The sequence below is a fragment of the Eumetopias jubatus genome, unplaced genomic scaffold, assembly GCF_037043125.1.
Source record: "Eumetopias jubatus isolate StellerSeaLion01/CBP00866 unplaced genomic scaffold, mEumJub1_p1.0 scaffold_15, whole genome shotgun sequence".
Lineage (NCBI taxonomy): Eukaryota > Metazoa > Chordata > Mammalia > Carnivora > Otariidae > Eumetopias > Eumetopias jubatus.
The window spans coordinates 44,667,658-44,694,994 of record NW_028274821.1 but is presented as its reverse complement, the minus strand read 5'-3'; the positions used below and the strand labels follow the sequence as shown (position 1 = coordinate 44,694,994).

Genomic DNA, 27,337 nt, shown 5'->3' with positions numbered 1-27,337 from the left:
GTTGAACAGCGAGCCGGGACTTCTCTGTCAGCGCGGGGCTATCAGCAGGATTTAAGTTTTCTCAGGGAAACGATCCCTCTTCAGCCAGCTTTTCTTCCCGATTTGGTAGTCTGACTTCCAGTGCCAATTTTAGAGAATCTGGATTTTCTTTTCTGTAAGAAAGTCAGCAGTGTCCTTACAGGTATTGTTTCTGGATTTGGGTTCAGACGTAGGAATACGGAATGTACATCTGTCCATATTACATGAGCCTCCTGATATTAGATGTGGGGAAGTGTTACTTGTGAGACTCTCTGGCCAGCGTTACACTGTAAACAAAGGTAAACTGGAGTTAGCTTCTGCCTGAATCTCAGCTCAGTGTGGTGAAGTATAGGAGGGCCCAGTAAGTGTTCAGTATTTATGAAGAGTAACTGAAAAGCAAGGAACAGTTTAGCTTCACCTTGCTTGTGGTCTAGGTCTCTAGATGCACACGTGGACAGGCCATCAACGCTGTAAACACACACAGAGATGCAAATATATATGTCACCATTACAGTATTTACTGAGTAGCTATTATGTGCCTAGTCCTATGCATGTTTATAGCTGGAAATGTCCATGTAAAGGTAGAGTGATAGGAAATAGAAGAAAGGCTTTCCCTAACACACATGAGCCAAATAAAAATGGAGGTCTCACAGATTGCAAGCCAGCTGGCTAGAAGATGGAATGTTAATTTATGCTAGATCTAAATGACCCCAGTGGCTTCTTTTTGAAACAATGGCCAGATCCATAGATTCAACTAAGGTTAAAATCAGCACAAAGAAATAGTTCCTGGAGCCAGACTTCCTTGGGTTCAAATCCCAGCTCCTCTACGTATTAAGTGTGAGACTTTGGGCAAGTTAATCTAACATCCCTGTGCCTCAATTTCAATGTCTGGAAAATTGGGACAGTAACCTCAAAACATTATTGTAAGAATAAACGAACACCTGTAAAACACTGAGAACAGCACCTAACTCAAAGCGATGGTCAGTACATGTTAACAATAATGATGATGATGATGATATCTTCAGTGGTCTGGATGTGATAGGAGGTAGGATGCTACAAGGTGTTTATTCTTGCTACTTATTCATTCTCCAGTAGGGTTTTTCAAACTGTAGTTGTGTGCCACAGGACCTCAGGGTTTCCTGACACTTCTGTAATGGAGAACATGTGGGCAGGGCAGAAATGTTTCATTGGGACCAGGTACCACTCTGGAACTCTGCCATAATTGCATATTAAATACTGTTCAGATTATGCACAACCATGTAAACTACAGTCTCCAGTAATTAGGAAACTTCCTTGCTAATCACTAGTGTTCATTCTTTTATTCATTCATCCATTAGTTTATCATCCATTGAGTGTCTATTGTATTCCTGGAATTGTGGAGAAATTGACATATATTCTTAAACATCTGCCCTTGAGGAAGATTAATATAATTTAGAAGGTAATGCAGAAAAACAAATAGCTAATTCTAACATGTAGTGGGAGGGTGGGCTGAGATAGAGTACAACGTATAGGGTACTATGTGGGTTGTGGAGGGGGTCATCTTGAGTTCAAATTCCAGCTCTACTATGCCAGCTCAACCGAGCCTTGGAGATACGCTTCTGGGAAGGAAGGATAGGATTAGGCAAATCTAACGCCCCAGGCAAACTGTGTACTGCTGAAAGGCATAGCTCAGGGGGGTGAGATGGGGGGGTATGGTAAGAGATCAAGCGAGGGAGAGAGACAAATGTCAGATGATAAAAGGTGTTGCAAATCATGCGAAGGCACTTGGAACTTATCCTCAAGTGACGGCAAGCCATTAAAAGAATTTTAAGCATGGGGGGGGCGGCGCCTGGGTGGCTCAGTTGGTTAAGCGTCTGCCTTCGGCTCAGGTCATGATCCTGGAGTCCCAGGATCGAGTCCCGCGTCGGGCTCCCTGCTCAGCGGGGAGTCTGCTTCTCCCTCGGACCTTCCTCCTTCTCATGCTCTCTCTCTACCATTCTCTCTCTCTCTCAATAAATAAATAAAAATCTTTAAAAAAAAGATGTTTTAAAAGAATTTTAAGCATGGGAATAGCACGACAGGTTTGCTAGAAACATACTCTGGCAGTAGCATGTCAAATGATCTAGAGCAGGAGTCAAAATTTTTTTTCTATAACAGGACATATAGTAAATATTTTAGTCTTTAGAGGGCCACCTAGAGTATCTGTTGTATATTCTATTTCTTGTTTTCAATAACCCTTTAAAAATGTAAAAGCCGTTCTTTTAATAACCCTTCAAATAACCTGGGTTCAAATCCCAGCTCTGCCACTTACCAAGTATGAGATCTTGAGCAAGTTGACTCAACAGTTCTCCCAATAACCAACCCTTTAAAAAATGTAAAAGCTACTGGGTGTAATTTGCCAACCCCTGGTCTAGAGAAGGCAAGTACAGAGTTACGGGGCTGTTGAAATCAGCTAGAGTAGACAAAGGTAAACCAAAGTAGAGGCAGTGAGAACAAAGAAAGGTGGAGGAATGAAAGCAGCTGAGGAGCAAGAACAGTCTAGAAATATTTTGGCTTGGGCAAGTGGATAGATGGAAGTACTCCTTCCTGAGTGGGGATTGAAGAGTTTAATTTTTGATATACAGTGTTGACCTCTTTGTGACGCATCTGGTAGGGATGTCCAGTAGGCAGCTGTGCATAGGAGTCAGAAGAGAGACTAGGGCTGGTGTTGGACACATGACAATCGTTAGCATCCAGGGGAAGTCTGGAACCTTGCGGGTCATTTGTGTATATAAAGTAAGACTCTCAAGAGGGTAGACAAGAGGTAGGTAGGGGAAGAGAAACGCACAAAGACTGAGAAAGAACACCAGACATGTAGGAAGCAAACCAAGTGTGTGTGGTTTCTAAAGAAGCCAGCATGTGTTTTTAGGAAGATGTGCTTAGCTTGTACAGAATCCTGCTCAGAGCTCAGATTAGATAAGAAATATTTTCAGAGACCACTTCCTTCTTTTTGAACAAACAACTTTTTGGGTGGGGGGAAGAAGTTCTTTCCGAGAAGTGTATGTTGCATGCAGCCTTATAATATGAGGTAGATAGGAAACCATCAAAATCCTAGAGGAGAACACAGGCAGTAACCTCTTTGACATGGGTTATAGCAACTTCTTACTAGATAGGTCTCCTGAGGCAAGAGAAACAAAAGCAAAAATAAACTATTGGGACTTCATCAAAATAAAAAGCTTTTGCACAGTGAAGGAAACAATCAATAGAACCAAAAGGCAACCTATGGAATGGGAGAAGATATTTGCAAGTGACATATCAAATAAAGGATTAATATTCAAAATACATAAAGAACTTATAAAACTCAATACCCAAAGGCTCAGTCAGTTAAGCGTCTGACTTCAGCTCGGGTCATGATCTCGGGGTCAGGATCTCAGCCCTGAGTGGGGCTCCGTGCTCAGTGCAGGGTCTGCTTGTCCCTCTGCCCCTTCCCCCACTCATGCTCTCTGTCTCTCTCAAATAAATAAATCTTAAAAAAAAAACACCCAAAAACCAAATAATCCAATTAAAAAACAGACAGAAGACATGAATAGACATTTTTCAAAGCGGACAAATGGATGGCTAATAGACACATGAAAAGATACTCAACATCACTCATCTTAGGGAAATACTAATCAAAACCAAAATGAGATATCATCTCATACCAGTCAGAATGGCTAAAATTAACAATACGGGAAACAACAAGTGTTGGCAAGGATGGAGAGAAAGGGGAACCTTCTTACATTGTTGATGGGAATGCTAATTGGTGCAGCCACTCTGGAGAACAGTATGGAGGTTCCTCAAGAAGATAAAAATAGAACTACCCTGAGATCCAGCAACTAGGTATTTACCCAAAGGATACCAAAATACTGATTTGAAGGGATACATACACCCTGATACAGCACTATCAATAATAGCCCAGTTATGGAAAGAGCCTAAACGTCCATCGACTGATGAATGGATAAAGAAGATGTGGTATGTATATATAATGGAATATTACTCAGCTGTAAAAAAGAATGAAATCTTGCCATTGTGGATGGAGCTAGGGAATATTATGCTAAATGAAATGAGTCAGAGAAAGACAATACCATATGATTTCTCTCATATGTAGACTATAAGAAACAAAACAAATGAACATGGGAAAAAAAGAGAGGCAAGCAAAAAATAGACTCAACTATAGAGAACAAACTTATGGTTGCTGTAAGGCAGGTGGGTTAGGTAGGTGATGGGGATTAAAGGAGGGCACTCGTGATGAGCACTGGGTGATGTATGTACGTGATGAATCAATCACTCATTTTACACCTGAAACTAATAATTACACTGTATGTTAACTAACTGGACTTTGAATAAAAATTTGGAGAAAAAAATAAAGAAGGCACCATATACTTAACTCTTTGAACTACAAAAAAAAAAGAAAAAGAAAAAGAATATGAGGTAGACAGACAGAAGCCAAATCCATAATAAACTGAGAGGGAATACTAGGTGGGACTTAAAAAAATTCATAATTAGCAACCCCGGAGGGCACCTAAAATAGCCTGCTATATGTGGAATATTTCCAGGATATAGGCTGGCTACTCTAGGGCTATCATATTAATGTTTTCACACCATTCAGGTACCACTAGTGCACGAGACCCATGAGATGAGACTTTAATACTTCTTTCCTGATGGACCTTGCAATATGGTGAAACCGGTCAATTACAGGTGCACAGAGCTAAGGGTTTAGCAGTGAAAGCAAAGAGAGAAGGAGGCAGAGTTCTCTTGTTTTCTAAATCAAGTGGCATCACAGCCTGTGAAAATCAGTTTCTAACCCACCCCCACGACTGTGCTGGAAAGTCCAGTTCTTTGTTCTCAGGCTGAACCAGGTGGTCATACTTGGTTATTTTAACCAGTGTGGTTAAACTAGCCAGTCCAGAATGTTCCCCGAATACTGACAGATTTGGAGTCTGTTAACTTCCACCGTGTCTGCTCCCTTCACACACAGGCACTTTGTGGTTGGCTTCAACTCCAAGGCCCGGTATAAACTCCATCTAACCCATGTGCAAGTGTGTGGGTTGATGGGAGACTGTGAGGGAAGGCGGGGGGGCAGGGAAGGTGCCTGGAATTCCTAAGTGTCACTTCAGTGCGGAGTTGTGTCTCCTGCCACCAGATCTTTAACAGAACTAATAGCAAGGGCATCATTCTACTCTGAGGTTCACCTTCCTCCCCTTTGCTCTCTCAACGTGTTTCTTAACGGAGATCCTCGAACCTCCAGCCTCAGAGTCACCTGTGGTGCTTGTAAAGTGTGAATTACGGGGCTCTGCTACACAGAGAGTTTCTGGGGTAGGAGAGGATGTGGGAATCTTCATTTCTAATAAGTTCCTGGTAATCATTGTGCACACTGAGCTTGGGAACTCCTCCTCGACTCACTTTTAAATGCTTAGAAGTTTTAAGAGAAGTATTCTTTCCCCTGGAGTTGAAAACAAACTCAGGGCCCAAGTTATTTTATTCCACGCCAGCCCTTCAGTGTTTCCTAGCTTCTGGAGAGCAGTGACTTTTATTTATCATCTCATGGTCTGGTGCCATGTATCTGGTGCCTCTGTATCTAAAGCCAAGCACATATTTGTGGAGTTGAAGGGATGACTGCGAAGGACACCTTACTAGATCACCTCCTCCCCTGCTTCCACTCATGTTCCTCTATGATCCACTGGCCACAAAGTAGCCAGTGTGAGTCCATAAAAATGGAAATCAGATCATTTTACTCTCCTAATATCCTCCAAAATCTCCCTGTGATACTCAGATTAAAAGCTAGATTCCTTCTCTTGTCTCTGATTAACCTCATGCCTCATGCCACATACCCTCTACCTTTTGCCAACCACAGTCCAACCAAATGAACTTCCTTTGGAGTTCGTTCAACACACCAAACTCATTTCACTTTGGGGGTTTTACACTGCTTTTCCCTTGTGCAGGGGTGCTCTTCCTCCTGATGTCAATTGCTGGACACTGGTCATCATTCACATCTTGGCTTATAGGTAACCTCCTCAGAATATCCATCTAGAGTGGTCATCAAATCACTCCCTATCACCCCTGTTTCAGTGTTTTGTTCAACACTTATCACCACCTGATACTTGTGCACTTTTCTGTGTTTATTGTCTCCATTCATTCATTCATTCATTCATTTGTATCTGTTTGGTGCCAGACACTATTTCAGCACTGGGGATATAGCAGTAAATAAAGTCTCTGCCCTTATGGACAGGCAATCAAAAAATATCTATCAGATGGTGGTAAAATTCTGTGAATAAAATAGCAGAGTTAAAGGGATAAAGAGGACTGCTCTTGGGGCGCCTGGGGGGCTCAGTCGTTAAGCGTCTGCCTTCAGCTCAGGTCATGATCCTGGGATCCTGGGATTAAGCCCCACATCGGGCTCCCTGCTCAGCGGGAAGCCTGCTTCTCCCTCTCCCACTCCCCCTGCCTGTGTTCCCTCTCTCGCTGTGTCTCTGTCAAATAAATAAATAAAATCTTTAAAAAAAAAAAAAAAAGGACTGCTCTTTTAGATAGTGACCAAGGAAAGCCTTTCTGATGCAGAAATTTGAGCAGAAATCTAAATGTATCTAAACTGCAAGGAAACGCAGACTTCTTTTTCATTTACAATATTCCCAGTGACTAGTGGTGTGTGTGTGTGTGTGGGGGGCATATAATAGATAGGCTAATAAATTCTTACGGGATGAATAAATATCCATACTGATCTTTTAGCACTTCTACACTGCATTTACTTCTCTGGCTTCCAAACGAGACTTTGGGTTTCACTGACAGGGAATGAACCTTCCTTTCCTCCCCCACCTCCGTATCTAACGCAGGATCTGGCTCCGAGGATGCATGGGAATGTTTGTGAAATAAAGGAGAAGCAGCGATTATGATGAACCAGTCTGTCCTAGTACATTAAAGAAACGTCCCGTAAACTATTGCTTGAGAAGTTGGCATGTGCTTCTAAGAATCATGTGAATTCAACTAGTAAATTATGTGTATGAGGAGATACAGTAGTAACTGACTTGATAGTGATTCTTTCATATAAACAATTTCTTTCAGATAAAACTTTGGCATATTTAAAAGCCAAAGAAGTAGTAGACCTTTCCTTAGTTACTTTCTTCCTCTCTTGACCTATCTTTCTGGCACAGGCTACAAAGGGTATACTTGAATACACTGCAACGTCCTACAGACCAATAGCCAGCTGAATCTTGCAGATCCTTTCAGAAAGATGGATTTGGTACTAAGCAAAAACAGACTAACTGAACTATAACACTGGGCATTTCAGCACGTCTCTGTGTGAAAATAAATGAGCATTTCTGAACTGCTACCGGACACAGGAATGATGACAAGCAATGAAACCCAACACAGAGAGGTCACCAACAGCCCATAGCAAAGCAGTCCCAATGGCAGCTCTGTGAAGATATATTCACTTTCTTTTCTCAAACAGGACTTGGAAAACCCTATTGAAAATGAAGCTCCAGTCATATTTCTTTTTGGCCAGCTACGTTAAATGGAGAAATTATGCTGTCGGAGATCAGTACCCAAAAGCTCTTACTTTTCCTGACTGTGTGCCATTGACTTGCATCGGAAAGCTGTGTCAAGGCTAGATCTAGAAAAATCTCGAGAGTGGCAAAAACTGTAAAGCTGTTTGCCCGTGCTCTTCATGTGCTCTTTCCCTCTTAATGCTACTCCTCACCCACACTCCCACCAATGTCCTGGTGACTGAAGAGCCAGGATTGGCCCTCTGCTGTCCTAGTCTAGCACCTTTAGTATCTTTATCACCTGGCTGCCATGTGTCTTTTTCTAGCAAGATTCCATGGAACCCTCTTTATCTTAAAGACATTAGGGCTAGACTCTCAGTACCCAAGGAGGTAAAAATTAAAAGGTGAAAGTAGTATTTCCTAAGTGGTATTTCAAGAACTCTTGGTATCCCTGAGATGACAAAGGCAAAAAATTGTTCATTGATCAAAGAACTACTTGGAAAACAACGCATCCTATGTTGTTCACTTGGAAAGCCACAACACATGTTGGAATGCTTAAAGGAGTTTAAAAAAATGGAAAAACCAAAATAATTTTCAATTGGGGGATAGTTAAATGTGCTTAGGAACAGTAATCAGCCATTAAAAATGGCGATGCAGATCTCTACATATTATAATGAAATGTCTCCTGGACATGTTGTTGAGTAGAAACCACGTGAAATTTCTAAACGTGAGTAATATACCATTAAAAAACCAAATCATATGTGTGCATATGTTTTATATATAATACAATAAAATATATAAAAATTCCAAAGGGATGTACACCAAATTATTAAGAGAGACAGACTCTGGGGAATAGATGTGGGAGGATGAGGGAGACTTGCATTTGTACTTTATAGATTTAGGTATTATTTGCATTGTTTTATAGTCCCTTTATTGCTTTTATAATAAAAATGAGACAAAATATCAAGCACTATATTAAAGAAAGTAGAAGTAAAATCCAGCAGTAAATACATATGTTCAGCTTTAAGTGAACATGTCCCAAACTCATGCGCTCAGTGAACCCCGTTTTGTGGAGCACTCAGAAACAGCTCATGCAACAGGGTTTGACGTGGCTGGGCTCAAGGCTCTCCCCACTCCCCACCAGCATACGGGTTTTTATCTTCTGAGGCCTTTTGTAAAGGAATGAAGGAGGTAGACGGGACCTCCGAGATGAACTGGTACAACTTCCCCTACCCCCTCTGCTTTTATGATGAAGGGACTAAGGCCATACAGAGTGAAGGGCCCTGACAAGATCAGCCTGAAGCCCTCAGTCCTCATCTGACTCCTTCTGCATCCTGTCTTTAGTCATCAGGTGACCCAGATGGGCTGTGACCCTTGGACTTCATACAAAATATCTCCAGCACTCAAGGAAATGGTCAGGACCTCTGAGTAAGCCATGGGCTCAAATGTTCTCCCTGAAGTTCCAGGCACAGCAGAGTCCTGGTGACCCCTTTCCCCCTTCCCAACAACCTGCCTTAGCAAGGGTCTTGAGGCAAGTTGGCATCCCTAGTGAAGTACAGATGCATGGAAGCATGAACTTAACTCATTCACCCAAAACAGCATGGGTTTGAGTTGGGCAGAACTGGGCTCGAATCTGCCCACTTGATTCTGCCTTTTGCTAGCTAGCTAACATCATCAAGCTCCTAAACTACTTTGGGCCACGGTTTTCTCATCTCTGAAATAGGGCTAACAGCTCCCATGTTGCACCCTGTTGTGGTCATTAACCAAGATGATGGCTACGAAAAAGTTGCTAGCATGGAGCACTAGGTCTATAGTTAGTCAAGAAATGTTAATTCCCATCTTTTCCTGTGCATAGCCAACTGTTACTCCCTCAATCCCAGTACTGCAATCCCGGGCACGAGGCAAAGGAAATATGAGTAAATGGTCCCTACACTTGAGACGCTGACTGACTGGTGGGGAAGATGACATGATTTGGTCACAGTAGGTATGAAAGGTGCACTAATAGAGTTCCAGTGCACACCCCACCCAAGCACAAGGGCACCACTCTTAGCCTGCACCCAACATTCTGGGGGGCCCTCTGGGGCTACCTCTCATTGACTCAGTGACCTCAATGGGATTCAGTCCAACTTTAGCTTAACCCCAAAATGTGTTGTAAAGATTTCTAGAAAGACCTGCAGGAATCATAGCAATTATGCTGATCAAGGAAAGTACGAGCTGGGGAGGACCAAGGAGCACACAAGAGGAGAGGTTCTCAAGGCGTGCACTCAAAATGCCTGGCACATGAATCCTGCATTCAAAACTTGTCTCCAGTGCTTCTGTGTGGGTCCCACATCTGTGTCTCAGCCTTCTCATCGTTGATGTGGTAACAGTCATAGTATTTACCCCCTAAGGTTATTTTTGAAGATTAAATAAGATAATGCCTTTAAAGCAGTGATCACAGTGTCTGGCATATAGTAAGAGGACACAGGAAAAACACTTAGTATTGTTGTTATTAAAGTTATTTGGTCTATAAGTATTAAGGCTGAGTGGCAATATTATTGATATTTCAAAAGGCACAAAAGATGTGGGCAGGCTGGACAAAGTCACATTTGTTCACCAAGTCTCAGGAGAGTCGACAGAACTGTGTTCTCTTTGGGCTCAAATAAACTTGATATTGAATCCTTGGTCTGGCTCTTACTAAAGTGTGATCTTCTTGGGTGAGCTGCTAAACCTTGATTTTCTATGTGAACCTGGAGGATAAGGTCAATCTTGGGGACTGACTGTTAGAATAACAAGTGCAGTTACATATAAATAAACCTGGCAAACTGCCTGGCACAATACACCCTGGGCTGCTTTCTTTCCTTACCCAGAACTAGCAAGCTAGGGACGAGGATTGCCGAATAATAGTATTTAGGATTCTATTCAATGAAAAGAGCACTCTACGTGGATTCCGAGCAGATAAAAATTTAAAACGAGGACCCTGGACTGGAGGACCTTAAAGAGCCCTCTGTCATCCAGAGTATAGGATTCTTCCATTGACTGCCCATCCTATTTCTGTCACCTACCTTGGCTCTGCGACCTAGTGAATAAGATCTTTAGCAAGTTCTTAGGCTTTGTTTCCTCTTCCGTAAAGTGTGGATAAAAACTGTACCCACCTCTCAGGGCTACTGTTAGAATTTGGTGAAATAAACCCAGAAAGACCATATTTGCCTGGCAGATGGTCACTCCTCGATCAAGGCTAGCTATCATTGTTGTTGTCAGGGCCACCATACTGATGGATGGTGAGAAAGAGAGTGGATGGCAGGAATTATGGCACAGTTCTTGGCACACAGTGTTCAAAAATATTATCATTATAACTTCTACCACCGCTATTGATTTTACATTACGAATGGCTGTGGCCCAAGGAAGCAAGTAATACATGCTGTCATCCTGGTAACGACACATCAAAACAGAGACACCAGGAGATATTAGGATAATTAATCACAGGTCTGCCTGGGAATAAAAGCTTTCTGGAACAGCATTTTTGGGCCCAGAGGATGGGCTCACCCACAGGGAGCAGCAGGTGCTGCCTGTCCTCTCTCCCCAGCCCTGGGGGACCACACACATGCGGACAATATCCTGATGTATAAGCTTTTCAGTGGTCCAGCTCACAGAGTGGTAATGTGATAATGCCTTGGTCTGGAATGATCGCTTTCTGCCAAAAGTTCAAAGCTATCTGGAGAGTATCTCATTAATCTTTGGGACCCTATGGGGATTGGGGTGGATAGGCATTGTTGCTATTACCTTATAAAGAGGACAGCATACGTTTAGAGAAATTAAATACCTTGTCTCTACTCCAGCAGTCCTATTGGTACCAAAAGGGGACTTGAAACCCAGGATGCCTTCCCGGAGGCCCAGGGCTCTAAGCCCTACCCTTGGAACCACCTTGAAGGAAGAGGGAATCAAGCGCCCCGGGCCAGATGTGGCCCCTTGCCCCCCCCCCCCCCCTTCCCAGACCCGGGAGCAGCAAGGCTCACCTGTCACTGAACTGCACCTCTTCTCCGTTCCTGGCCCAGCTGATGGTCGGCCTTGGGTTGCCTATGGCCTCACAGTGCAGAAGCACACTCAGCGTCCCACTGGCCAGGGCCACAGTCTGCCCGAGGTGGGTGACCACCTCGGAGGCGGAGAGCTGCTGGGCAGCTGAGATCTTCCGCAAGATGGTGGGCTTGCGGTGGGGCCGGCGAGAGCCACCCCCCGCCTCCCCGGCGGCCGAGGTCCGGAGCGAGCTGCTGAAGCCAGACACGTGCTTATGAGAGGGGATGGCCACGGGGGGTCCCCGCCGCTCAGACGGCTTGAGCAGCATGTCCTGGTGCTCCAGGTGGCTGCGGAAGATCTCCTGGGCCAGCTGGGCCACCAGGTGCTTGCTGTAGACGTCTCGAAGCTCCTCGGGCTGCTGGGAGAGGTTCCGGAGGATGTCGTCCAGGCGCCTCTGCTCGGTCACCATGGTGAAAGGCAGGTGCCAGAGGGCCTGCTCGGCGTTCTGCTCCTCCTCGGAGGACGTGTTCCTCTCCGTGGAGTCCTGCACCTCCCACGAGGCGAGGAGCTCCCCGGGCCAGCCCCCCTGCTCCAGCAGCCGGGAGACAAGGTCATCGTAGCGGCTGCCCGGGTCAGCGGCGGGGCCCCGCTTCTCAGCCTTGCTGCCGTTAGAGAAGATGCCGTTCTGGTGTTTGTGCGGCTGCAGGGCCTCCTTCGGGCTGGCCTTCCGCACCGTGAGGGCCTCCTCCTCGCTCCTCAGGCTCAGGGGCCGGGCCACCAGCTTCCGGTTGCCTCCAATGAGCTTAATGACAAACTGCTCCCGGGCGGGTCCCGCGGAGCAGGTGTAGATGCCCGCGTCGGAGGGCTTGAGGCGGTGGATCTTCAGGTAGCCAAAAGGGGCCACGGTGACGTGCGCCGAGCTGATGAGGTGTTGGCCGTCCTTCTCCCAGGTGATCAGGGGCTTGCGGAAGCGCCGCGTGGGGCAGCGCAGCACCACTGCCGTCTTGGGGAGCAGGTAGGCGAACCCCCCCACGACGAAGTGCAGCTTCCTCTGCCGCCGGGTCTGGATGTAGATCTTCCTGGCGGCCTCGATGTGAGGGCTGTGCTTGGTGGATGGCCGCCCGGGCCCTGGAAGGAAGGGAATGCAAGGGAAGCCAGACAGATGGAGAAAGAGAAGGGACGGCAGAGGAAAAGGAGAGTGAACACAGGGACAAGAGAGAGGGAACGGAGAGGACGAAGAGAGAGAGGAGGGACATGAAAGGGAAGAGGGAATGCAAACGGCTTGAGTTTATTTCGGCCAAAGCTTTCATTTACCCTCTCAGGCTTTCCCGGGAGGAAGTGGCTACCAGCTGTGGACCATCAAGCCGCTGCAAAGCAAGGCTCCAACTAATGCCCTGCACTGGGGTAGCTTGCTATCGCCCTGCTGGGGCTTTCTACCCCTAGAAGCTGAGGTGCAGGTTCTAGATTGGGGCGGCAGGATGCCAGGGGAAAGGCAGTTCCTCTCATTAGAAGGATTAAAAAAAAGAAAAAGAAAAAGAAAGCAAGCATCATAAAAAGAGGCAGAGGACAAAGGGAAGGAGAATCTCTCCCTTTCCACCTTTCCCCTTTGGGTTCTGCAGAGCACCAGGGCCCAAGTGTACTGGGGGAGGAGAGCCCAGAGCTGTTATACCTCTAGGGATTAATATTAAACAGAACAAATCTGTTTGGAGCATTTTAAAACCCCAGACTGGACAACATTAGACTTCATTAGTAATATGCTGACTCCAGCTTCCAGATCTCTCTATGCCAGAGAGTGAACTTTGCTCTACCCCCTGCAAACTGTTTTTCCAGCAGAGAAGAGAATTCCGCTTGGCCACGTGTAATTAAGATTCCTTTGCCATCTCCAGCTGAGCTCACCAGCCCGCTGCCCTCCTCGGGCTTTCCTGCCTGACGATCTCCCACCGGTCTTGGGTTTAGGGAAGGCTACTGCGTGGCCGCAGCTGCTTCTGGGTGGGTCCGGTCTCCCCATCCCCAGAGCTCCGACATACTCACGTGCACAGGTTGCCAGCATGCAGGGCCTGATGGATGAAGAGAAGGGCAGGGGAGGGCACAGGGAGGAATTGACGATAGCCGAGACCCCGGTTTTCAGCACCTTCCGGCAAATGGCACTTCGAGTCTGTGTGCCTTCTCCACAGCTTGTGGAACACTGGTGAGGAGAAAAGGCCCACGTGCATGTAAATGCAGGGAACTAGAGGCTACTGGGTTTTTTTTGTATGGACTCTCAAACTCACCAGAATGTGAGAAAAGTTGCTTGGAAAAGCAACGGTCACTAACAGAGAGAGAGAGAAAAAACTATTCGTTATGTAACACGGTGGGAAGACACGTCCATATTGTAACCACATTCTAAGATTTTTCTACTCGAAAGTTTCCTGTAGACAGTCTACCTGTTTTTTACTTATATGGCCTGGGCTTTAGAGTTACAGAGTCATAGAGTCCATTCCAATCCCAGCTTAGTATTTTACCAGTTGGCAACTCAGAGTCTATTTCCACTGCTTACACTTAGTTTGCAAGGTTGGGAATTAAGTGAGATAATATATTTGAAACTTCACACACAGCAATGACACTTGGTGTGAATTTTTCCCTCCTTCCTTCACAAATATAATACTTTAATGTCAAGCATCAGATAATTATCATACATCTACTTTATCTGAGGCAGGGTGCTAGATACTATGGAAAAATATTTGTGCAAGGTGGTTTGTAACCTCAAGGAGCTGTCATCTCATAATGAGTGGGGGAAATCCAAATGCATTGTTAAAAGGAAATACCATATGAGGGAGACAGAAATCAAAACCACAATGAGATACCACTTTTTATCCCTTGGAATATGGCCATAATAAAAAAAGACAGCAACAAATGTTATTATAAATGTAGATGTGAAAAATTAGAACCTTCCTATATCGCTGGGGGCAACATAAAATGGCATAGCCCTCTTGGTGACAGCTTGATGGTTTCTTACAAAGATAAACATAAATTTGCCTTATAACCCAGCAATTTCACTTGTAGGTATCTACCTGAGAGAAGTGCAAACATCCATCCACACAAAGACTTATATGCAAATGTTCAACAGAGACAAAAAAGTGGAAACAACTCAAATGTCCACTGACTGGATGGATAAACAAAAATATGGTCTATATACAACAGAATATTATTCTACCATAAAAGTAATGTTGTTCTTTTTGGATAGGTGGTAAACAGATAAACTTCGAAAACATAATGCAAAGTTGAGTTTTATAGTATGTAAATTATACCTCAATAAAGCTGTTCAAAGAATTAGATAGTAATATAAGAATTTAGTAGAAATATAAAACTACAAGGCAAGTGAAGTATTATAAGATTAATGCTAATGATGGTTGAATGCTGATGGTACGCTAGTGATTTCCTGGCCTAGGTTTTGAAGATGGGTAGAGTCTGAATGGGTGGAGAAACCGGGGATAAGCATGGGAGGCAGGGGAATATCCAGAAGGAAGGTCAAAGAGTTCAGTGCAAAAATCTAAGTCAGGCCTGGGGGGCAGAGCTAAATCAGTTTGACTGAACAGCGGGAACAAGTCGAGAGTGTCAGGAGCTCAAGAGGTAGTTTGGGGCCAGACGTTGGAGACTTTTAATTTTCAGACAGGAGGCTTGGAATTGGTCCACAAAGCAATGAGGAGCCATTGGAGGGAGGAGTGAAATGATGAAAGAGGTGTTTTGAGAGGGTTAATCTGGCAACAGTGTCCGGGAGGGAAGGGAGTAGGGAGACGTATGGCAGGCGGGGATGTCAGTTAAGGAGGCTGCCACAGTAGTCCAGGCTCGAGATGATAAAGACCTGAACTGAGGTCATGGCAGTGTGCCACGTTAACTTGAAAAATGACACTAAGACCAAAAAATATTATCTTATATTTTCAAGTTTTATATGCTAACCCACTGAAATGAACTATTCTATGCAAGCTCTGATATACGCCACCCTAAAAGACATTTTGGATGCAAAAAATGGAGGTAAGTAACCCATTGCTTTTGTTTCCTGATAATCATGGATTCCAGATCCCCACCCATCCCTTGTTTTATTGTAAATGACAGCACCAAGTCCCGGGATCAGGTGGGATGGAGGCAAAGAGCCTGGAAAATTTAAAAGCATGGTCCGTTTAGGGCTGCCAAGCAGAAAAATAGACTGTGTGTCCGAAGATTGGTTTATGGTTTTGGTCAAGTCTAGTTCTTTCTGGAGGCTTAATTTCCATATCTCTAAAATAACACTAAGCAGGAGTAGGGATTTTTAAACCCTGTTCGATGTTGAGAAAGTGATTCAGGGGCTTTTCAGGTGATCTGGAGATCCAGCCTATGGAGATCTGGGACCCTAACCCATTCTTCAACCAAAACAGCTCTGATTTTATCTATTTCAGATTCTTGGCTTCATGTAACATTTCATTTGAAAAAAAGGGTTCTGTGGCTTTAATTTTTAAAAGAACAACCAGGCTATAGGATCTTCTAAGTTCCTTCTAGCTTTAAAACTGACTACTCTGACCTTCATTTCTTTTATATTTTTTAGGGGAAATGACTTTCATAAAAATATTATTTAAAAATACATAATAGCCAACTCTTTCAAAAGATGCAAGGAGTTCTTTTAAAGAAGTAAGAACTTTTAAGGGGTCTTATTCTCAGAATAGAATCTGAAAGTAATTTTATTTGAAGTGTCTAAAATTTTGGCTTAATTCTGTCTCTGAGGGATTCTGTGCAGTAACCGTAAGATTGAGCCCAGATAGTTGAGGATGAAAAACACCCATAGATCATTCAGGTCTTCCTTTCTCCAAGGGGAGTCTTGGGGGTGGGGGATGTGGAATGTGTGTTTCATCTCAGTCAGAGGGCCAAGGAAAGGGCTGTTGGGATGACAGGGCCGACTAGAGCCTCCACGAACACCCTCCAGAGCTCATTTGTATGGCACCAGCTTGAGTTGAATCCTAGTGAAAAGGTGATTACTTCCTACCATTCCCAGGCTCTCCCCAATGTTTGGAATTTCCATTCATTAACCGAGATAACCCAGAACCTAAGAACATTCCATGGATAAGGGCTAAGTTGTCCTATTTCCCAAAGTGTAATTTCCTCTTCCTGGGAAGACTGGTAAAGCCTGCGGGAAGCCTAGGCCATGACCCTGAGTCCAGCCAGTCAAGGTAAGCACTTTCTTTTATTTCCTCTCCTCCTGACAATGAGCAGGGGTGGAGGAGCATCATAACAATAAGAGGGCTAACTTTTACTAGGCACAAAGTAGTTTATATGCATCGTTTAACTGAAGCCTCCCAAGAACCACATGAGTGGACATTATTATCTCCAGTATTCAGATACAAAAACTGAGGCCTAGAAAGTTTAAGTAATGAGCCCAAGGTTATAGAGCCAGTGGGTGGCAGAGTCAGGATTAGAACCTAAGTTTGCCTATCTGTGAGTCTAACTACTTTTGTAATTGTTTTTTTTTTTTTTTTAGAGAGAGAGCGTGTGTGCAAGCAATGGGGGAGGGGCAGAGGGAGAAAGAGAATCTTAAGCAAATTCCATGCCCAGTGCAGAGCTCAATGCGGGGCTCCATCTCACAACCCTGAGGTCATGATCTGAGTCAAAATCAAAATCAGATGCTTAACCAACTGAGCCACCCAGGCGCCCCTGTGAGTCTAACTCCTAAGCACACATGACACTGTTCTAAAGGTCTGTGATACTTAATGGGCCCCAGAGGACCTCAGTTCAGCAGTCTCCTTTTCTTAGTGCCTAATCACAAGGGTCCCTGCTTCAAATCTACAGGCCTAAAAGGATTTTTTCTGATTTCTCTGTGTCCCATGTGCTCAGAGGCCACAAACCCCAGGAACATGGGAGGACCATTATAATACACAAGCCCCTTCCTCAGCATCTCACTCATGGCAACCATCACTGATAGACTTAGTGGAAGGACACCTTTTACAATATGGCCCTAGGAGGAAGTCTTCATCCAGAGCCACTCACTTGGCAACTACATTAGTGCACTCTCCTGCACTGTTAGTTTTGTTATGATTTTTCCCATATAATACCATACCCCAAATCAACATTCCATGGAAAAACTGGCACTAACATGTTCATGTGCGCACGTGCGCATGCGCGTGCACACACACACTGATTTTACATGCTTTAATCTTTTATCCTGCTGAAAGAAAATTGTTTCCAAAATTTGAGAAAAATAATCATACCTACTTCTGTTCTGAGACACTTGGGGTGAGACACCACCAGAAGGCAATTTTCTTGCCAAATTATCAAACCTATGATGATGTAGGTTAACTCACCCCTGCAATGCCTTAGTAGACACCATGTGAGGGAACTCTACATGAGTTGATAAGGGGCAAGAATTCTAAGAACTGAGGTTGAAAGAGGTGGCATCTTAATTTGCAGGGGCAGCTTTTCCCTCTGTGGAAGCAAGTGTCCCTGGGCTGGGTTTCAACCCATAGCAGCCTCATCCTGTTGTGTATATACAACATACACATATACTCACAACCATACCAAGAAGGCAATGGGTTTGGCAAGGTCCGTTCTAATGGTTCAGTGCAAGAGAGGGCAGGGTCTTGAATCTGTTTCTGACACAAAGATTTTTACTCCAAGCCTGGCGATTCTGTTCTTGGCTAAATCTGCTTAGGAGGCAATACTTTTGGGGGGGACTTCTTTATGGGAGACACACATGCCTATGAAGCTGGGGGAGTTGTAGGCAATTCACAGCAGGAGTATAGGGGCTGAAAACCAGTGAAAGCTGGGTGTAAATGACTTAATTTATGCTAGTGCTCGAGTAGGATTATTTAGAAAAGTAGGTTAGTTGGGGGTATATCCCTAACTTATGAGGCAAGTCAGGAATGGTGGATGCTGATGTAATCATCCCCCCAAATGCAAGCAACAGGGGAAATCAAGTTCTCTTGCTGGGAAGTTGTTAACGTCTTGGAGCCAGGAAACTGACAGTAAAGAGGCAGGATTTCCCTGGCCTTCTTTTCTTAATAAATCATGTTCCTTACTGTCCAGTAACTTGGAAGGGAATAACCAGAGAGGCTTTGCCCTTCCTGAGTAGAGACTAAAAACATCTGGGAGGAGGAGGTGCCGGGAGGTTGGGAAGGTGGCTGTGGGGATAAAGGTAGAACAACAGGGTCTTCTGAGAAGAATTCGGGGCCAGACAAAGCCTGATTTTGTTTCATGAGGAGCCCTGTTTACAATTCCATGCTTCTGATTGTTGAGTAAGGGCTGGCTGCTTACCTCAGGTCCCTGCAGCCTAGTTAACAGCAAGTCACGCATTGTGGTATAACTGGTTACAAAAATACTGTTCCATAACACTAGGAGGATTATTTCGTTCTGTTCTCATCTTCTGTTTGTGTAAGTTTGGGGTGCCTTCTTTTCTTCCTTAGGTCTCTTTCAGGATCTCCTTCTGAGGAACATACATACCTCTGTCCAGTCAGAGAGGAGCCACTCACTGGGACAGTCATCCTTCTTGCAGGCTTGCTGGGAGGCCAGTTTCGAGGCTGAACAGAAGGTCTCAGGAAGCTCCAGGAAGCTGCCGTCAGCCATGCGCTGTTTGCAAAGAACTTCACGCTTCTGGATGCCCCCTCCGCAGGTCCTGGAACACTGGCGAAAGAAGAGAAAGTCATTTTAACCTAGGACAGTGGTATGTTTGCCTGTCAATCCTTATCTTAGTCTTCGCTGAGTAAAGAGTGGAAAAAACAGAAGGAGAAGAAAAACCAAGAACCGGCCCCAAGGATTTTGCTCCCTTTCCCTGAAATGAATTTTGCAGCAAGATTTACACCCTCCAATCTTAATTTCAAGCATTTAACTAGAGCATCCAGGAATTTCAAGGGCCTTTAAATCATAGAAAGTTATTCCTCAACTATGATTTGCAGCCCCCCAAGACAAGTGGTTTAAAAGGTTAGTATAATAGGGTGTTAAACATATTTACGACCCAGTGAAAGTAATCTGTGCAGCTTCCAGAAGGAACAGGAGAGGGCTCCTGCCATCAGTGTAAATCTGCAAGAATTAATCTGCATAGAAGGCAGGCCTTTCTCTCTAAGTGTAAACATCCATTCTACCCTATTGGAGGGACATTAGATGGAAGGCCTGGTTTCCTGGAAGAACTCCCCTGGAACACTTTTCTTGTAGGACTGGTGATTTCTCAGGGCAGTGGGAGGGAACTAGAGCCATTGGAATTTGGGATATAGGAAAATAGTCTTATGTCCGTGGTTTTCAGTGGGAACCCAGTCAAGCACATTGTTGACATGTAACTTAATAGTTACAGCCCCGTCGCACGAGGGGGAAGGGGGGGATGCTCTCAGGCCCAGACTGTTGGCTGTTGTCCCATAGCCCCCTCCCTTGCAATAGCAAAGGAACCCTCAATTTCTAGTTGGGCACACGACTTCCCAGCATACAGACTATATTTGTCGATCTTTCCTGAAGGTGCACCTGGCCCTGTGACTCAGTGCTGGCCAATGAGATATACATGGCAGGGTGGTGTGTAATTTCAGGGAGATGACCCTAAAATGAGGGTGACATTCTCCCCTTCCCTTTCTCCTTGCTGGCTTGAATGTGAACACGAGGCCTAAAATTTAACAGCCCATTCCCCGCACCCCCCCCCCCCGCCCCCGCCGTCTTGGACAGTGATAGGCAAAGAGAAGGAAGCAGCCTATCTTCCTGACTGTGAAGCCATCACACGGACCCTGGACGGTCTGGGCTTATATAAGCGAGAAATACTTTTTTCTCTTATTTAAGCCATTGTGGCTTTGGGTTTTCTGTCATCTTTAGTCGGATCTAACCTTCCGTCATTTTTAGATCAGCAACAGATGACTACTCTGTGCTGGGAATACTTTACTGGCAACATTCTAGGGAGTGCTCTGCTTTCTTCCAGAATAGTCCTTTCGCTTCCACCTGCTGCCCTTGGGCTCGCTGGAGGTTAAGCCTGGGTGTACAAACCTGAGTTTTTGCTGAAGGAGCGGCACCTGCTGCAGTAGCAGCCTCTCAGAACTTGTGTATGTGTGTTTGGGGGCCGGGGGGAGGTCTGTGCTTAGTGGGCTGTACTTGGAACTGCAAGGGGGATTTGTGCTCACGGTCAAGGTTAGGATGGTGATACACTGATTATAGTCAGAATGCTGCTGTGGCCCGACACTCTCTTAGTGGTCCCAACCCTGGATGCACTTTAAAATCATTTGGGAGCTTTTCAAAAGTACTGAAGCCTAGATGGATCCCATCTCAGATCCATTAAATCAGAAACTCTGGGAGGGGGTCGCCTGGGTGGCTCAGTCAGTTAAACGTCTGCCTTCGGCTCAGGTCATGATCTTGGGGTCCTGGGATCGAGTCTGCATTGGGCTCCTTGCTCAGTGGGGAGCCTGCTTCTCCCTCTGCCTCTGCTCCTTCTCCCTTCTCGTGCCCTCAATCTCTCTCTCAAATGGATAAATAAAATCTTAAAAAAAAAAAAAAAGAAACTCTGGAAGGTGGGTCCCAGGCGTCAGATTTTTAAATTAAAAAATAATAACAAATCTCCCAAGTAATTCTGTGCAACCAGGATTGAGAACCATCTCTCCAAATGACCCATCTCTCTACCCCTCCACCATTTCCAATGGGAATAAAATAAACATGGAGGGGCACGTACAACCCAGGGAAGCCTTTGTTAGAACCAGTGATTCTTCGGATCCTGCCCATGCAAACCTACCCTTTGTTTGTAGTTGTGAGTGGCTGGAGGTCACAGAACTACTGGATAATGAAGTTAAAAAAGCTATGAACTTTGTCTAGTTAGGGCTTTTAACCCTAGAGCCTTCTGACCAAACCAGTGGCGAGCAACCTTTATTTGGACTGAAAATTTTAAAAGTTTGGTTTGAAAATAACCTTACTGAATCCCAAAGGAAAAAAAAAATGTCTTATGACTAGGTTCAACTACCTAATCACTGAATGAAAAGAAGGCTAATGGTAAAGGCGAAACCATCCAATGAGGTAGATCTTATCCCCACTTTACAGATAAAGAAGCTGAGGCTGGAGAGGAGAAGTGACTCAATGAAGGCCACACAGGGTTTGGAACTGGTTTACTTCCATTCTGTGCAACATTCACCCAGCTCCTACTGAGCACCTGCTCCGGGCTGGCAGTGGCCGACCCAGCTGGAGAACGAGCCCAAGCTCAGCTGCTTTTCCCTGTGGCTGTAGGAGCTGCTCTCCATTTGCCACGGGAGGGTATTCTGGGGCTGCTTTCTGCTGAGGGTCCCAGGCCTCCTAAGCACCAAGCCAGCCAGAGCCTGGTCTCACCCTCCCCTCCCCACCCCCAGGCTGGAGGGGCGGTGCTTTGCAATTAAATCCTCTGCCTCCACTCCCTGACTATCCCTGATGGGCAGGAGCGGGTTGATGATCCAGGTTGGGGACCAGCGTTCTCAAAAGTTCATCTACACTGGGGTGGCCCTGGAAATGTGTTCTCCCTAGACCCTTTGATCTCAGAGCCAAAAGGCTACATTTGAACCCGGCTTCTAGGCTGTGCCACCAAGCTGAGTGTGGAGGTAGACCGTAGGAGGTAGTCTGCGGCCAGTTGTTACCCATTACAGATCTAAACAGTTCCTTCCAAGGGCTTGTCTAGCATGTTGTTGAGCCTTAATTGAGGAAAAATCTAGAGCCTCAGAGCTAATGATTCAAGCTGTGAGTGTGCCAGGCCTTTGGCTTCTCTGGCTCATTTCAATGGCTCCCTGGCCTTTTCATTGATTGCAGAAGCAAACCTTATAAAATTAAGGTTCTCGTTTAGTAGCAGTTCAATAAAGTCTCAAAGGATTTTACTTCTGCAATGCATTTTGTACCCATACTGCCTAGCACAGTGCCTTTTGCGAATGTAAATCCTCAATAAATATTTGTGGAATTGAAGTTGGTGGTTGGGGGAGATTTAAATTAGTGGCGAAGAGTTCCATTTACTTTAAATATGCCTTCTTGTTATACAGACAGCTAAGGTTTTAAATTTGGTTTTATAGTCTTTTGTATGACTTCTTAGGTTCAGCCTTCCCTTATTTTTGTTGAATCCTCCCTTCCAACCACCCAGTTATTCTATCATCAGATCAGTTTTAACCTTTACCATTCAGCCCTTCTTTGGGACTCCTTTATAAATTACACAACTAACCATGTGGATTGCTGATTCCTAAAATTTGCCAAACTTGGGGACTGTGTTCTCCACAATTCTTTTCATTCTATGAATTATTAAAAATTTTCCATGAACTTAATGTGATTTTGTTCAAATTGTAACTGTCTGGAAAAAACAACGCTTATGCCGGTGAGTCAAAAATTTCAATCTTAAGCTCTGACCTCTCCCCTCTGCTTATTCAACACGACCACTTAAACGCAAACAGGCATCTTGACCTAAATATGTCCAAAATGGAACTTTTGATCTTGCCTTTCTATCCTTGCCCCAAATCTGCTCTCCTCTTAGTCTTCCCCATCTATTTGATGGTGCCATATCCAAGCCAGAAACATAGGAAATGTCTTGAGAGTTTCCTTTTTCCCACCACCTCTTCCCTGACACTCAATCCATGAGCAAATACTTTCAGATGTCCCTCCAAAATAAATAAGCTTTACCTCTGCAACAAATAAGAAATTAGGATATCAACATCTCTTGCTCAGACTACTACAGAGCTTCCTAACCAGTCTCTAGTTTTCTTAGTTCGGTCCTAGCAGGATATAGATGGGGTACTCAATTTGAAGACAGCCTCTCTCCTGATAGCCTGCTGAAAATTCAACTGGCTGAACACAGCTAGAAGCCAGAGGGTAGAGTCTATATAGGTCAGCCTCCTGAGACACAGGTGGAGAAGGTAGAGCAAATCTACAAGAGCAATGGAAGATATTCAGCATATCTATAGTATATTCTCCACACAGTAGCAAGAATGATGTTTTCAAAGCATACATTGGATCATATAATTCCCATGCTTAACAGCCTTCAGTGACTTTCCCTGGTGATTAGAATAAAATCCAAACTCCCAGAACCCTGGCGTGCAAAGCCCTCCATGTTCCGGTCCCTGCCCTGAAGGAACTTTTGAGACTGTCTGACTCAAATTTTAACTTCATTCATTCATTCAACAAATTTATTCAATACCAAGCATGGTTCTAGGTTCTTGGTTCTAGCAGTGAACAAGCAGAACCTGATACACCTCTGTAATCTTATACAATTCTCCCCTTGCCCTGCTTATTTCAGCCACATTGGTTGTGTGTGTGTGTGTGTGTGTGTGTGTGTGTGTTTCTCCCACATGCCCAGCTTGTTTCTCCCACAGGATCTTTGCACTTGCTCTTCTCTCCACCTGGCCCACTCTCCTCGTACATCTTCTCATGGCTGAGTGTTTCTAATTACTCAGGTTTAATTCCATTCTTACCGCTTGGAGAACCCATCCTTAAACTCCTAGGCTAGGGTAGCCAAAGTAGTCTCTATTCTATTACCCTCCTTTTGTTTATTTATTATTTTTTATCTTTAAATAGCTCTTTTAAATAGCTCTCGTCCCTTTGGAAATTATCATCCATTATCCTGTTAACTCTATGAAGAAAGGGATTTTGGTTCTTTCATTGCTCATATTAGTGTTTGAGAATTGCATTCAAAACTTTCCCCCAGTGTGACAGTGTTACATCTCAAATGAGAGACCTTAGGATTGGATGTCTCCATCTCTAGTTTTCTTCCACACCTTCTCTAATTTTTTTCTTTTAAAATTAATGATTTTTTTTCCCTAGTGAAAACGTGATCAGGGTATGAACTAAATAAACAGTAGCTCATTTTATAATTGATGCTGGAGGAATATGACATTTAGGTATGGTGTATAGTACATCTACACTGTAGTGGAAGTGCAGTGTATTTTTCTTTGAGGGAAATACTAGCTGATTCATAAAATCATTATCCCCCTAAACCTCAAAATTACATCAAACCACTTTTTTTCTAATCCTTTGATTATAACTCACAATCAAATTCCCCATGGATCCTGTTGAGTCTGTGAGGCATAAAGAACATGCTCTTAAAGTTTCTGTTACCCGGTGACTGACGTTTTAGGCACTTCACTAGTGATGTTGGATTTGTAGGACTACAGATCTCTTCAATGCTTGATGGCCAAAGTTTTCTTTTTCTAAATATCTAAGAAGGCACATGGGCTTCCATTCAATTTGAGTAAATGCTCCCCAAACAAACAAGGAGATGCATAAGAAGAGCTCTCTAATCTACGCTGCCCAGGTAGCACTTCTTAGTGAATGTGGCAATAAGGAAAAATGCAGATTAATTTTTATTAATAAAAATTTTAATTATATAAATAAATTAACATTAATTAATAAAAATGCAAATTAATCCTCTCTCTTTCAAACTGAGGAAACAGATGAAGAAAATCATCGGTTTTTTTAAAGGGTGGCAATGTAATAAAATTGTGCTATAGAGGGTGACCATTCATGAAACATAACCTGGTCAGGTTATCCCTTGGCAGATAGAACCTGATTTAAGGGACAGACCCTCAGGGGATTCCCCTCAGTGCCGTGCGCAAGTCTGTGACCTTATGGTGACAAAGCAGCTACAACAGAATGTAAAGAAAATCAGCTTATTGTTTGGGAATTTGATCTACAGAGAAAACTTGTGGGAAATTCTTAGCACCCAGGGGGTAAGGTTCAGACTCGTGAGAATGCCCTGGAGAGTGCTCACACTGGAACCCATGCTGAGCTGCCAAGCCACTGTCTTGCTGGCTTGCCATGGGGACAATGTGCCCTTCTCTAGGCACACAGATGCCTTCTCTGCTCAGAACTTTGATCATCTTGTTCACTCTGTGAGCAGTGCCCTTCGCCTCTTTGCCTATCCAGAAACCTTTAAGATGACTTTGAAGGCCCCATTCAAAGGCTCAAAGAATGAGTCACCACCCACCCTGCCTTAACCTGGAAGGGTACTGCGTGTTTCCTATAAGAGCTAGTTGTTTATGTGCCTGCAAACCAACACCCCCCCACCCCCCCGCCGCCCTGCATGCACACAGGATTATGCATCTTTTGACGAAAGGGAATGCACTCCTCTTTCTATTCCCCAGTGTCTAGTGTAGCATCTGGCAAAGAGCATGCACTTCATAAATGTTTGTTGAATTGATGATTGGATGAACAAAAGATCCCCAAACCCAGATGTTTAAAAGACGTGACACAAACAACCAGCTGATGGGCTGAACGTCCGCCTTTTATCGAGCTGTTTTACCATTAACCAGAAGCGGCTTCTACGGAAGTCAGCAATGGGTTTTAGCCAGACACTGCATGTGCTCTGTTGGGTGCTGTGACCCTCCAGGCATGGTAGACAACCCTCTAGCTAAGCTAATACTGTCAGGGAGTTGGCTCTTAAACACTTGTCTCAGCTTTGCTCAAAAAGTTTCCTTGGTGTGTTTACATTGCTGAAACGGTGTTTTCAGAAATTTTTAAAAACCATAGATAAACTTTCAAATTAATAAAGCTTCCAAAGTCTGTGACCACTTTGTGAACATGTTGAGATTACCTGATGAGGCTGATAGTTCTGAAGTGAGAAGCAGCATGCAAAGAAGAAAATTTTAAGAGAACAGCAAGAGAAATTTAATAAAACTAAATGAAAAACGTTTGCCTTTATGAACCATTTAAAATGATATTGTGGTATGAAGAGGCAGATCTCTAGTAAGGGGTATTATTTTTAAATATGTGCCATAAATAGAATAAATCACAAAAATATTATTTATGTTGCTTATCTTCACTGCCATACATGTTTCATGATATAAGGTCATAGATTCATTAGTTTTATAAGAAAGTAAAACATATACAATAAGGGGAGCACCTAAAAGTTATGTTTCTTTTTTTATGATTCATTTATCTTGAGGGGAGAGGGGCAAAGGGAGAGGGAATCCCAAGCAGATTCCGTGCTGAGTGTGGGGCCCCACTCGGGGGCTTGATCTCATGACCCTGAGATCATGACCTGAGCCGAACCATGAGTTGGATGCTTAACCAAATGAGCCACCTAGGTGCCCCTAAAAATTATGTTTCTATACAAAATACGGTGGCCTAAGTGTCTTGTATTTTTAAAGATTTTCCCATGATCAGCATACTAATAAATTCTGCCTGTATCGACACCTTTGGTTTCATCTTGGTAGCTTCATTTACTGAGGGCTGAGTGCATATCTTTCGTCCCTCAAGTCACATTATTGAGCCCAATACAAAGTGATGTTTATGTACTTTCCAAGGTCAACTTTCTAGTTTCAACATAAGATGCTCTGCTTGCAGTTTCTAACTCATTACATTCCTTTCTTCTTTCACGCATTCATTCTTTCATCAAAGACTTACTGAGTACTTGCTGAGTGTCAGGCACCCTATGAGGTGCTGGGAGTTTAAGATGACTAAAAACTGGTTACTAATCCTCAGGTAATTGCAGTCCAGTGAGGGGTTAAAATTATTATCAAACGTGATCAGCTTTACAAAAAAAGGAATACAGAGGAAAGGCAACTAAGTCTTTATGGAAAATCAGGGAAGACTCTACGGAGGAGGGTTGGCCAGGGAGATGAGGAGTGCTGGCGGAGTCATAATATGTGTGCACAGGGTGTGAAGGAACATGGCATCTCCTAGGAGACCTGAGAAGGTAGAGCACAGAGTTCATGGGGAAGTTGCATTCTGAAAATGAGATTAAGAAGCAGGGTGAGGGGCAAACTGAAGGTCCTTGGGCATATCTGGACAAAATCTCAAGACCATATGGTGTCATTAAGGATTTTTAAAGTAGGGGGTAACATGATCCAGTTTGCAGAAAATGATTCAGGCAACGAAGGCTGATGGGTTCTACTACCCTGTGAGATATTAATAGGTATACCATGGAGAAAAGGTTTCCTGGTCCAGTGAGTCTAAATA

General features: G+C 44.2%; 1 protein-coding gene across 1 annotated transcript in view; it reads right to left on the bottom strand.

The window, feature by feature from the left end:
- ADAMTSL1 (ADAMTS like 1) overlaps positions 1–27,337 on the bottom strand; it is a 936,829-nt gene that overhangs the window by 124,961 nt on the left and 784,531 nt on the right. The window contains exons 18-20 of the mRNA XM_088018750.1: positions 18,929–19,108; positions 13,520–13,673; positions 11,491–12,616 (exon numbers count right to left, since the gene is read on the bottom strand). Of these exons, the coding sequence (XP_087874876.1) occupies positions 11,491–12,616; positions 13,520–13,673; positions 18,929–19,108 (1,460 nt within the window). The remainder of the gene's footprint in view (positions 1–11,490; positions 12,617–13,519; positions 13,674–18,928; positions 19,109–27,337) is intronic.